Below are 12,438 nucleotides of genomic sequence, written 5' to 3'. Positions count from 1 at the left end.
CTCAGAGAGCCAATGGGAGAGGAGGGGGCGGTGCTGCAGGGAAAGGCAGCACGTGGGGGCGGGGCGAGAGAGGAACTCGCACTCTGATTGGTGGAGAACGCGGAAGTGATGGTGATTGGCAGCTCAGAGAGCCAATGGCAGAGGAGGGGGCGGGGCGACAGGGAAAGGCAGAACGTGGGGGGCGGGGCGAGGGCGGGGCCGCTGCCAGGGCGGTGCTGCTGCTAATGGCAGCGAGTGAGGGGGCGGGGCGGGGGCGGAGCTCACGCTCTGATTGGTGGAGAACACGGAAGTGGCGGTGATTGGCAGCTCAGAGAGCCAATGGGAGCGCGGGGAGAGGAGTGGGCGGTGCGGCTGTTAAAGGCAGAGAGTGAGGGGGCGGGGCGGGGGCGGAGACCGCGCTCTGATTGGCCGCGAACGCGGAAGAGACGGTGATTGACAGCTCGGGGAGCCGTCAGGGAGCCAATGGGAGCGCGGGGAGAGGAGCGGGCGGCGCGGCTGTCAAACACGGAGCACGATGGGGCGGGGCGAGAGCACTTCGCACGTTCTGATTGGCCGCCAACGAGGAAGGGGAGGTGATTGACAGCGCGAGGGGCCAATGGGGAGAGGGCGGCAGCGCCGCTGTGACGGGCAGAGCACGATGGGGCGGGGCGAGAGCACTTCGCACGTTCTGATTGGCCGAGAACGAGGAAGCGGCGGTGATTGGCGGCTCCAGGAGCCAATGGGAGCGCGGGGAGAGGAGTGGGTGGTGCTGCTCTTACAGGCGGAACGTGAGGGGCGGGGCGAGGGCGGAGCGCACACTCTGATTGGCCGCGAACCGGAAGTGGCGGTGATTGACAGCGCGAGGAGCCAATGGGGAGAGGGCGGCGGGGCTGCGCTACAGGCAGTGTGTGAGGGGGCGGGGCGAGGGCGGAGCGCTCGCTCTGATTGGCCGAGAACGCGGAAGCGGCGGTGATTGGCGGCTCCGGGAGCCAATGGGAGCGCGGGGAGCGGAGTGGGCGGTGCGGCTCTTACAGGCAGTGTGTGAGGGGCGGGGCGAGGGCGGAGCGCGCGCTCTGATTGGCTGCGAACGCGGAAGCGGCGGTGATTGACAGCGCGAGGAGCCAATGGGGAGCGAGAAGCGTGTAAAGACGGACCAGCACGAGCGGGGGGACCCCAGAGCCGCGGGGGGACCCTCGGGGGACGGTCCGACCCCCGATCCATGGTGGGACCCTCAGAGCCTTGTGGGACCCCCACGTCCGTGGTGTCACCCCCGGATCCATGGTGGGACCCTCCAGGTCCATATTGGGACCCCCACGTCCGTGGTGGCACCGCAGGTCCATGTTGGGAACTCCAGATCCGTGGTGTCACCCCACATCCATGGTGTCACCACAGATCCATGATGTCACCTCAGGTTCACGGTGTCACCCCAGATCCGTGGTGTCACCCCAGATCCACGGTGTCACCCCTGATCCATGCTGGGACCCCATATCCATGGTGTCACCCCAGATCCGTGCTGTCACCCCAGATCCACAGTGTCACCCCAGATCCATGGTGTCACCACAGATCCGTGGTGTCACCCCAGATCCGTGGTGTCACCCCAGATCCATGCTGGGACCCCAGATCCATGCTAGGACCCCAGATCCGTGGTGTCACCCCAGATCCGTGCTGGGACCCCAGATCCGTGGTGTCACCCCGGATCCGTGCTGTCACCCCAGATCCACAGTGTCACCCCAGATCCATGGTGTCACCCCATATCCGTGGTGTCACCCCATATCCATGGTGTCACCCCAGATCCGTGCTGTCACCCCAGATCCACAGTGTCACCCCAGATCCATGGTGTCACCCCATATCCGTGGTGTCACCCCATATCCGTGGTGTCACCCCAGATCCACGGTGTCACCCCTGATCCATGCTGGGACCCCATATCTGTGGTGTCACCCCAGATCCACGGTGTCACCCCTGATCCATGCTGGGACCCCAGATCCATGGTGTCACCCCGGATCCGTGGGGCCCTGGTGGGGTTGGGGCTTTGGTCTCTGGTTGGGTCCCTCGGTGGCAGCCGAGGTCGGGGTCACCCGGGGACCCCCCAAGGACGGAGCGGCTCTGGGGGCACTGGGAGGGCTGGGACTGGGAATACTGGGGGACGGGGGGGCACTGGGGGTCCTGGAACTGGGGGTACTGGGAGCATGGTGGTTTGGGGCTGGGGGCACTGGGCGTCCTGGAACTGGGGGGACTGGGGGTGATGGAACTGGGGGGACTGGGAGTGTGGTGGTTTGGAACTGGGGGCACTGTGTCCTGGAACTGGGGGTACTGGGGGCAGAGTGGTTTAGGGCTGGGGGTCCTGGAACTGGGGGGGGGGGGGACACTGGGGGTGATGGAACTGGGGATACTGGGGGTGATGGAACTGGGGATACTGGGAGAGCAGTGGTTTGGAGCTGGGGACACTGGGGGCCCCGGGACTGGGAGGCACTGGGACGGATGGGATTGGGGGGCACTGAGGGTCCTGGAATGGGGGCACGGGGGTCCCAGAGCTGGGGGACACTGGGGGTACTGGGACTGGGGGCACTGGGCACAGGGTGGTTTGGGGGGCACTGGGGTGCTGTGGTGGTGGAGGACCTGGAGCAGATGGGATGGGGGGCACTGGGGGTCCTGTAGCAGGTGGGGTGGGGGGCACCGGGGGGTGTTGGGGGGCACTGGGGGGCACTGGGGTCCTGGAGCGTGTGGGATGGGGGACACTGGTGAGCACTGGGGGGCACTGGGGTCCTGGGGCTGGTGGGTTGGGAGACACTGGGGGGCATTGGGGGGCACTGGGAGGTGCTGGGAGGCACTGGGGGGCACTGGGGGGCGCTGGGGGGCACTGGAGGGCACTGGGAGGCACTGGGGGGCACTGGGGGGCACTGGGAGGCACTGGGGTAGGTGGGATGGGGGGCACTGGGAGGCACTGGAGGGCACTGGGTGGCACTGGGGGGCACTGGGGGGCACTGGGGGGGCACTGGGTGGCACTGGGGGGCTCTGGGGGGCACTGGGGGGCACTGGGAGGCACTGGAGGGGCACTGGGGGGGCACTGGGAGGCTCTAGGAGGCACTGGGGGGCACTGGGAGGGCACTGGGGGGGCACTGGGGGGCGCTGGGAGGCACTGGGGGGGCTCTGGGGGGGCACTGGGAGGCACTGGAGGGCACTGGGAGGGACTGGGGAGGCACTGGGGTAGGTGGGATGGGGGGCTCTGGGAGGCACTGGGGGGTGCTGGGGGGCACTAAGGGGCACTGAAGGGTCCTGGGGGGTGCTGGGAGGCACTGGGGGGCACTGGAGGGCACTGGGGGGCTCTGGGAGGCATTGGAGGGCACTGGGAGGCACTGGGGGGCACTGGGGGGCACTGGGAGGTACTGGGGGGGCACTGGGAGGCACTGGGGGAGCACTGGGGGTCCTGGGCAGGTGGGGTGGGGGGCATTGGGGGGCATTGGCGGGCACTGGGGGGCACTGGGAGGCGCTGGGAGGCACTGGGGGGCACTGGGAGGCACTGGGGGGGCACTGGGGGGCACTGGGAGGCACTGGGGGGCTCTGGGGGGCACTGGGGGGCACTGGGAGGCACTGGGTGGCACTGGGGGGGCACTGGGGGGCACTGGGAGGCACTGGGGTGCACTGGGGGGGCGCCGGGGGGCTGTGGGTCAGGAGGGCCGGTGTCCCCTCTCGGGGGTTCCCCGTCAGGGCGCCCCGAGGCTGCTGACGGTGGTGTAGCTGAACTTGGAGAGCGATGCGGCGGCGGCGGCGTTGGGGTCGGCGTGGGGCGCGCGGCGCGGGCAGGCGCGGCGGCAGCCGTCGCACGACGCCAGGAAGGCCGCGCGGAAGCGTCGGTTCATGAAGCAGTAGATGAGGGGGTTGGCGCAGGCGGAGGTGTAGGAGAGGAGGTGGATGAAGGAGATGGGCGCCCCCGAGAGCGCCCGCTGCGCCGCCGCCGGCGAGAAGGCCTTCCACGTGTTGGCGGTGAAGACGGGCAGCCAGCAGAGGAAGAACATGGCCACGATGACCACCAGCATGCGGATCACGCGCCGCTTGGCCACCAGCTTGGCCTCCGAGCTGTTGATGCGCGCCCGGTCCTGCTGCGCGCCCAGCGCCCGCAGCGCCAGCGCGGAGCCGCCCGGCCGCCACGCCTGCAGGTAGCAACCGTCGCCGTCGTCGCAGGGCGGCTCCGCGCTGACGCTGCGCTGGGCTGCGGGAACGAGGGAACGACGTCACGGACGCGGCACGTGGTGATGGCATCGCCACCATCCAGGTGGTGGTTGAGGCACCACCAAGGCCCACGTCACACCAGGAGAACATCGTGGTTGTGGCATCACCACGATCCAGGTGGTGGTTGTGGTACCACCAGGGCCCACGTCACACCAGGAGAACATCGTGGTTGTGGCATCACCACGATCCAGGTGGTGGTTGTGGTACCACCAGGGCCCACGTCACACCAGGAGAACATTGTGGCTATGGCATCACCACGATCCAGGTGGTGGTTGTGGTACCACCAGGGCCCACATCCCACCAGGAGAACATCGTGGTTATGGCATCACCACGATCCTCGTGGTGGTTGTGGTACCACCAAGGCCCACATCACACCAGGAGAACATCATGGTTATGGCATCACCACAATCCGTGTGGTGGTTGTGGTACCACCTGGACCAATGTGATGTTCATGACATGACCACGACCCACCCACATCATGGTCGTGGCATGACCAGGACCCACATCCCACCAGGAGAACATCGTGGTGATGGCATCACCACGATCCAGGTGGTGGTTGAGGCACCACCAGGGCCCACATCCCACCAGGAGAACATCATAGTCATGGAACCACCAGGACCCACATTGTGGTCATGGCTCCATCAGGACCCACATCCCACCAGGAGAACATTGTGGTCGTGGCACGACCAGGACCCACATTGTGGTCATGGAACCACCAGGGCCCACATCCCACCAGGAGAACATCATAGTCATGGAACCACCAGGACCCACATTGTGGTCATGGCTCTATCAGGACCCACATCCCACCAGGAGAACATTGTGGTCGTGGCACGACCAGGACCCACATTGTGGTCATGGAACCACCAGGACCCACATCCCACCAGGAGAACATCATAGTCATGGAACCACCAGGACCCACATCCCATCAGGGGAACATCATGGTCATGGAACCACCAGGACCCACATTGTGGTCATGGCTCCATCAGGACCCACATCCCACCAGGAGAACATCATAGTCATGGAACCACCAGGACCCACATTGTGGTCATGGCTCCATCAGGACCCACGTCCCACCAGGAGAACATCATAGTCATGGAACCACCAGGACCCACATTGTGGTCGTGGCTCCATCAGGGCCCACATCCCACCAGGAGAACCCATGGTCGGGCCCAGGGGGTCTCACCCCAGAACTGCAAGACCTTCAGGTCTTGTTCTGGAGCCGTGAGGACCCAAAGGTCCCATCCCACCGCCAGCCCCGCCCCTCACCTCCAGGGTCCCCCTTGATGTCCAGCTCGAAGCGGATCCCCCGGTAGAGCTCGCGGGAGATGAGTCCGTAGGCCACGATCATCACCACGCCCGGGATGAAGAAGAGGATGAGGAGCAGCAGGATGTACCTGGAATCGTGGCGTCGTCAAGGTTGGAGAAGACCTCCGAGCTCCTCCAACCCCACCCCACCACGTCCACACGTGTTTTGGAGCCCTCCAAGGGTGGAGACTCCACCACCACCACCCTGGGCGGCCTCTGCTGGGGCTTCCCTGCTCGCTCCATGAGGGAACTTCTCCCCGGATCTTCTCCAACCTCAACGTCCCGAGGTTTCTTCCCACGCCGCCCCCCGTGGTGCCCGTGGTGGGGGTCCCGGAGGTGGGCGGTGGACTCACCAGGCCTGGCGGACGCGGTCGCTGGGCCAGTGGTGGGAGCACTGTGTGCCGGGCGGGCGGGTGGTGCTGTAGACGGCGTAGGGCAGCATGAGGAGCGCCGAGAGGAGCCACGTGCCGGCGATCACCCGGCAGGCGTGCGACCGCGTCTGCCACGAGCGCGACTGCAGCGGTTTGCAGATGGCGCTGTAGCGCTCGATGGCGATGGCCACCAGGCTGAAGGTGGAGACCGAGACCGAGACGCCTGCGGAACCGACCGGGAACCGCGCGGTGAGGGGACCGCCGAGACGTGGAACCATGGATGGAACCGTGGGGTGAGGGAACCGCGGGGTGAGGGAACCGCCGAGACGTGGAACCATGGATGGAACCGTGGGGTGAGGGAACCGTGGGGTGAGGGAACCACCGAGACGTGGAACCATGGATGGAACCGTGGGGTGAGGGAACCGCCGAGACGTGGAACCATGGATGGAACCGCGGGGTGAGGGGACCGTGGGGTGAGGGAACTGCCGAGACGTGGAACGATGGATGGAACCGTGGGATGGGGATGGAACCGTGGGATGATGGATGGAACCGTGGGGTGATGGATGGAACCGTGGGGTGAGGGATGGAACCGTGGGGTGATGGATGGAACCGTGGGGTGATGGAGGGAACCGTGGGGTGATGGAGGGAACCGTGGGATGGGGATGGAACCGTGGGGTGATGGATGGAACCGTGGGGTGAGGATGGAACCGTGGGGTGATGGATGGAACCGTGGTATGGGGATGGAACCGTGGGGTGAGGGATGGAACCGTGGGGTGATGGATGGAACCGTGGGGTGATGGAGGGAACCGTGGGGTGATGGAGGGAACCGTGGGGTGAGGGAACCGCCGAGACGTGGAACGATGGATGGAACCATGGGATGGAGGTGGAACCGTGGAGACGTGGGGTGATGGATGGAACCGTGGGATGGGGATGGAACCGTGGGGTGAGGGAACCGCCGAGACGTGGGGTGATGGATGGAACCGTGGGATGGAGGTGGAACCGTGGAGTCATGGGGTGATGGATGGAACCATGGAATGGTGGATGGAACCATGGGATGGGGATGGAACCGTGGGGTGAGGGAACCGTGGAGCCATGGAATGATGGATGGAACCGTGCAATGGGGATGGAACCATGGAGCTATGGAACCACGGATGGAACCATGGAATGGAGATGGAACCGTGGGGTGATGGAACCGTGGAGCCATGGGGTGATGGATGGAACCATGGGGTGAGGGAACCGTGGGGTGAGGATGGAACCATGGAGCCATGGGGTGATGGATGGAACCGTGGGATGGGGATGGAACCGTGGAGCCATGGGGTGATGGATGGAACCGTGGGATGGGGGTGGAACCATGGAGACGTGGGGTGATGGATGGAACCATGGGATGGGGATGCAGCCGTGGGGTGAGGGAACCGTGGACCCATGGAATAATGGATTCAACCATGGAATGGGGATGGAACCGTGGAATGGGGATGGAACCATGGGGTGATGGAACCGTGGAGCCATGGAATGATGGAGCCATAGAATGATGGACTGATGGAACTGTGGCATGATGGAACCATGGAACCATCGAATCATAAGAATGTGGAGCCATGGAATCATGGAAAAGTGGAACCATGGAATCACAGAACCGTGAGACCACAGAATCATGGAACCATGGAATTGTGGAACCATGGAATCGTTGCGGTTGGAAAAGCCCTCCACGTGCAGATCCCGGCACTCAGCCTGGTTGAACCTCATCCCATGGGCCTTGACCCATGGATCCAACCTGGCCGGAGCCCTCGTCAGGGCCTTCCCACCCTCCAGCAGATCCACACCCAACTCGGCATCGTCTCCAAACCGACCGAGAGGAATTGGTCCACCTCGTTCGGATCGTGGATAAAGATGACGCTTGGGGAGGCCCTGTCCTGGTCTGCCCAGGGGAGCTGTGGAGGGGTTCCAGGCCAGCTTGGATGGGGCTCGGAGCCCCTGATCCGGTGGGATGTCCCTGCCTGTGGATCTGGGTGGGCTTTGAGGTCCCTTCCAACCCATTCCATGAGTCCCTCATCATGGCCACGTGGAGCAGAGCGGACAATTGGCCCGAGCCACGTCCACCGCGGGAGCAGCACCCACTCACGGCTTTCCAGCTGCTTTTCCACGTGTTCTCCAAGGGTTCCGCGCCCATGGAACATCGGCACGGAATGGCGCTTCCCATCCCCACGTACCCATCAGGTATGCCATGAGCTTGCAGACGACCTCTCCGAAGACGAAGGTGCCCATGAGGTTGGGGATGAGGGTGAAGGGCATACAGCAAAGCGCCAACATGAGGTCGCTGAGCGCCAGCGAGAGGAGGAAGGAGTTGGTGACGGTGCGGAGCCGACGGTTGAGGAGCAGCACGGCCACCACCAGCGCGTTCCCGCAGAGGCTCAGCACGAAGATCACCGCGTAGAGGAGGACGCGGACCATCAGGTCCAGGTCTGCGGGGGGCAAGAGGTGACGCCTGGTGGCAACCAGGAGGGGCCAACAAACAACCCGGCACGGCCCAGGCACCGGGGATCCCGGCAGGAAACCGGGCAACCGGGGCCGGTGCGGTGGTGGCCACCGAAATGGACGTAGGAGCGAATGGCGGCGCTGGAGGGGGTGCCGGAATGCGGCCACCGCTGGGCCACTGTCCACCCAGTGCGCTGGGATGGAGGGCGAGATGGACTGGGATGGACTGGGATGGACTGGGACACAGGTGGGATGGACTGGGATGGACTGGGACACAGATGAGATGGACTGGGATGCGCTGGGACACAGGTGGGATGGACTGGGATGGACTGAGACACAGGTGGGATGGACTGGGATGGACTGGGACACTGGTGGGATGGACTGGGATGCACTGGGACACAGGTGGGATGGACTGGGACACTGGGACACAGGTGGGATGGACTGGGATGGACTGGGACACAGGAGGGATGGACTGGGATGCGCTGGGACACAGGTGGGGTGGACTGGGATGGACTGAGACACAGGTGGGATGGACTGGGATGGACTGGGACACTGGTGGGATGGACTGGGATGCACTGGGACACAGGTGGGATGGACTGGGACACTGGGACACAGGTGGGGTGGACTGGGACACTGGGACACAGGTGGGATGGACTGGGACACTGGGACATGGAGTGGGATGGGCGGGAATGGAGGGCAGGATGGACTGAGATGCGCTGGGATGGAGCGGGCACGGAGGTGAGGGCACTGGGATGCACTGGGACACGGAGTAGAATGAACTGGGATGCAGGGCAGGGGGGACTGGGATGTATTGGGACACAGGTGGGATAGACTGGGATGGACTGGGACACAGGTGGGATGGACTGGGATGGACGGAGACACAGGTGAGATGGACTGGGATGCACTGGGACACAGGTGGGGTGGACTGGGATGGACTGGGACACAGCTGGGATGGACTGGGACACTGGGACATGGAGTGGGATGGGCGGGAATGGAGGGCAGGATGGACTGAGATGCGCTGGGATGGAGCGGGCACGGAGCCGAGGGCACCGGGATACACCGGGACACGGAGTAGGATGAACTGGGATGCAGGGCAGGGAGGACTGGGATGCATTGGGACACAGGTGGGATAGACTGGGATGTACTGGGACACAGGTGGGGTGGACTGGGATGGACTGGGATGGACTGGGACATGGAGTGGGATGGATGGGAATGGAGGGCAGGATGGACTGAGATGCACTGGGATGGAGTGGGCACGGAGGTGAGGGCACTGGGATGCACTGGGGTGGAGGGCGAGGTGGACTGGGATGCACCGGGACACGGAGTAGGATGAACTGGGATGCAGGGCAGGAGGGACAGGGATGCATTGGGACACAGGTGGGATGGACTGGGACACAGGTGAGATGGACTGGGATGCACTGGGACACAGGTGGGATGGACTGGGATGGACTGGGACACAGGTGAGATGGACTGGGATGCACTGGGACACAGGTGGGATGGACTGGGATGGACTGGGACATGGAGTGGGATGGATGGGAATGGAGGGCAGGATGGACTGAGATGTGCTGGGATGGAGCGGGCACGGAGCCGAGGGCACTGGGATGCACTGGGACACGGAGTAGGATGAACTGGGATGCAGGGCAGGAGGGACTGGGATGCATTGGGACACAGGTGGGATAGACTGGTATGTACTGGGACACAGGTGAGATGGACTGGGATGCACTGGGACACAGGTGGGATAGACTGGGATGTACTGGGATACGGGGCAGGATGGACTGAGAGGCACTGGGACACAGGTGGGATGCACTGGGATGCACTGGGATGCACTGGGATGGAGGGTTAGATAGACTGGGTTGGACTGGGGTGGAGTGGGAATCACTGGGATGAAGGAGAAGCACCAGGATGCACTGGGATGGGGTGAGGAGCACTGGGATGCACTGGGATTCACTGGGATGCACTGCGGTGGGGATCTCAGGCTCCGTGTGGGATGTGCGGGTTCCCGTTTCCCCCCGTTCCCCCCGTTCCCTCATTTCCCCCTTTCTCCCCTTTCCTCCCTTTCCCACCCTTTTCCCTCTGTTTCCCCCATTTCCCCCCGTTTTCCCCATTTTCCTCCATTCTCCTATTTCCCCCTTCCCCACATTTCTCCCATTTCTCCCTGTTTCCCCCAGTTCCCCCATTCCCCCCGTTTCTCCCACCCCCCCAGTTCCCCCCGTTTCCCCCGTTCCCCCATTTCTCCCATTTCCCCCCTCCTCCCCGTTTTCCCCCGTTCCCCCCCGTTTCCCCCCTGTTTCTCCCGTCCCCCCCATTTCCTCCCATTTCCCCCCATTCCCCGTATTTCTCCCATTTCTCTCATTTCCCCCCATTTCCCCCGTCCCCCATCCCTCCCATCCCCCACATTTCCTCCCATTTCCCCCCGTTGCCCCCATTTTCCCCCACTCCCCTCTTTCCTCCCATTCCCCCCCTTTCTCCCCATTTCCCTCCTTTTCCCCCCTCTCCCCCATTCCCCCTCTTTTCCCCCCATTCCCCCATTTCCTCCCATTTCCCCCCATTTCCCCCCATTTCCCTCCTTTTCCCCATTTCCCCCATTCCCCTCATCCCCCCCTTTCCCCCCATTCCCCCTCTTTTCCCCCCATTCCCCCCTTTTTCCCCCATTTCTCCCATTTCCCCCCTCCTCCCCGGTTCCCCCCGTTTCCCCCCGTTCCCCCCCGTTTCTCCCATTTCCCCCCTCCTCCCCGGTTCCCCCCCGGTTTCCTCCCCGTTTTTCCCCCCCGGTGTCACCTCCCGTCCCCGTTCCGCCCCGGCCGCTCCTGCCGGGGATGTCGCAGCCGTTCCCGGTGCCGTTCCCGTTCCCGGGGCAGAGGAGGGACCCGTTCGGGCGCCGCGGGTCCATGGCGGCGCCGTCACCGGAGCATCCCGTGTTTCCCGGTGTTTCCCGAGCTCCCGGTTATCCCGGTGCTCCCGGTGTTCACGGGGTTCCCACCACTCCCGGTTATTCCGGTGCTCCCGGAGCTCCCTCTGCTCCGCTGCCGGGGCTCCCGGTTATCTCGGTGCTCCCGCTGCTCCCGGTGTTCTCGGTATTCCCACCGCTCCCGGTGCTCCTGAAGCTCCCGGTGTGCTCCCGGTGTTCACGGGACTCCCGGTTATCCCGGTGCTCGCGGTGTTCACGGGGTTCCTGCTGCTGCCGGTGCTCCCGGTGCTGTGATCCCGGAGCTCCCGGTGCTCCCAGTTATTCCGGTGATCCCGGAGCTCCCTCTGCTCCCGTCCTGCAGCTCCCGGTGCTCCCGGTGTTCCCGGAGCTCCCGGTTATCTCAGTGTTCCCGGTGCTCCTGGTGCTGTGATCCCGGAGCTCCCGCTGCTCCCGGTAATCTCGGTGTTCCCACTGCTCCCGGAGCTCCCTCTGCTCCGCTCCTGCAGCTCTCGCTGCTCCCGGTGCTCCCGGAGCTCCCGGTGTTCACTGGGTTCCCACTGCCCCCGCTGCTCCCGGTTATTCCGGTGCTCCCGGAGCTCCCTCTGCTCCCGGTTATTCCGGTGCTCCCGGAGCTCCCTCTGCTCCCGGTTATCTCGGTGTTCCCGGTTATTCCGGCGTTCCCGCAGCTCCTCGGTGCTCCCGGTGATCTCTGTGTTCCCGGTGCTCCGCTCCCGCCGCTCCCCGAGCTCCGGTTATTCCGGTGCTCCCCGTGTCCTCTCTGCTCCAATCCTGCGGCTCCCGGAGCTCCCAATTCTCCCGGTGTTCCGATCCCGGTGTTCTCTGCTCCAGTCCTGCAGCTCCCGGAGCTCCCGGTGTTCTCGGTGTTCCCGGTGCTCCCGGTTATCCTCGGTGCTCCCAGTGGTCCCGGTGTTCCGATCCCGCCGCTCCCGGTATTCCCGGTGCTCCGCTCCACTCCCGATACACCTGATCCTCCCGGGGCTCCGATCCCACCGCTCCCGGCTCACCCGGTGCTCCCGGGGCTCCCGATGCACCACTCCGCTCCCGGTTCTCCCGGTGCTCCGATCCCGCGGCTCCCGGGGCTCCTGGGGCTCTCGCTGCTCCCGGTGCTCCGCTCCCGGTTCCCCCGGTTCTCCTGGGGCTCCGATCCCGGTTCTCCCT

General features: G+C 64.8%; 1 protein-coding gene across 1 annotated transcript; it reads right to left on the bottom strand.

Annotated features, from left to right (window-relative positions):
- Positions 1-3,594: 3,594 nt before the first annotated feature.
- Positions 3,595-11,473, bottom strand: CCKBR (cholecystokinin B receptor). The gene is made up of 5 exons (XM_054080773.1): positions 11,130-11,473; positions 8,087-8,338; positions 5,865-6,105; positions 5,473-5,600; positions 3,595-4,186 (listed from the first exon to the last, which is right to left on the bottom strand). The coding sequence occupies exons 1-5, from the start codon at positions 11,239-11,241 to the stop codon at positions 3,681-3,683; spliced, it is 1,239 nt and encodes a 412-aa protein (XP_053936748.1). The 5' UTR covers positions 11,242-11,473; the 3' UTR covers positions 3,595-3,680.
- Positions 11,474-12,438: the final 965 nt, after the last annotated feature.

Source organism: Cuculus canorus, chromosome 1 (assembly GCF_017976375.1).
Source record: "Cuculus canorus isolate bCucCan1 chromosome 1, bCucCan1.pri, whole genome shotgun sequence".
Taxonomy (NCBI): domain Eukaryota; kingdom Metazoa; phylum Chordata; class Aves; order Cuculiformes; family Cuculidae; genus Cuculus; species Cuculus canorus.
Note: the sequence above shows the minus strand (reverse complement) of the source record. Positions and strands in the feature narration are given on the sequence as shown.

Coding starts and splice junctions, on each gene's coding strand:
- CCKBR (XM_054080773.1), bottom strand. CDS start 11,241: ATGGACCCGCGGCGCCCGAACGGGTCCCTCCTCTGCCCCGGGAACGGG. Junction 8,339..11,129: donor GGGCGGAACGGGGACGGGAG/GTGACACCGGGG, acceptor TGCCCCCCGCAG/ACCTGGACCTGATGGTCCGC. Junction 5,601..5,864: donor GACCGCGTCCGCCAGGCCTG/GTGAGTCCACCG, acceptor CCACGATTCCAG/GTACATCCTGCTGCTCCTCA.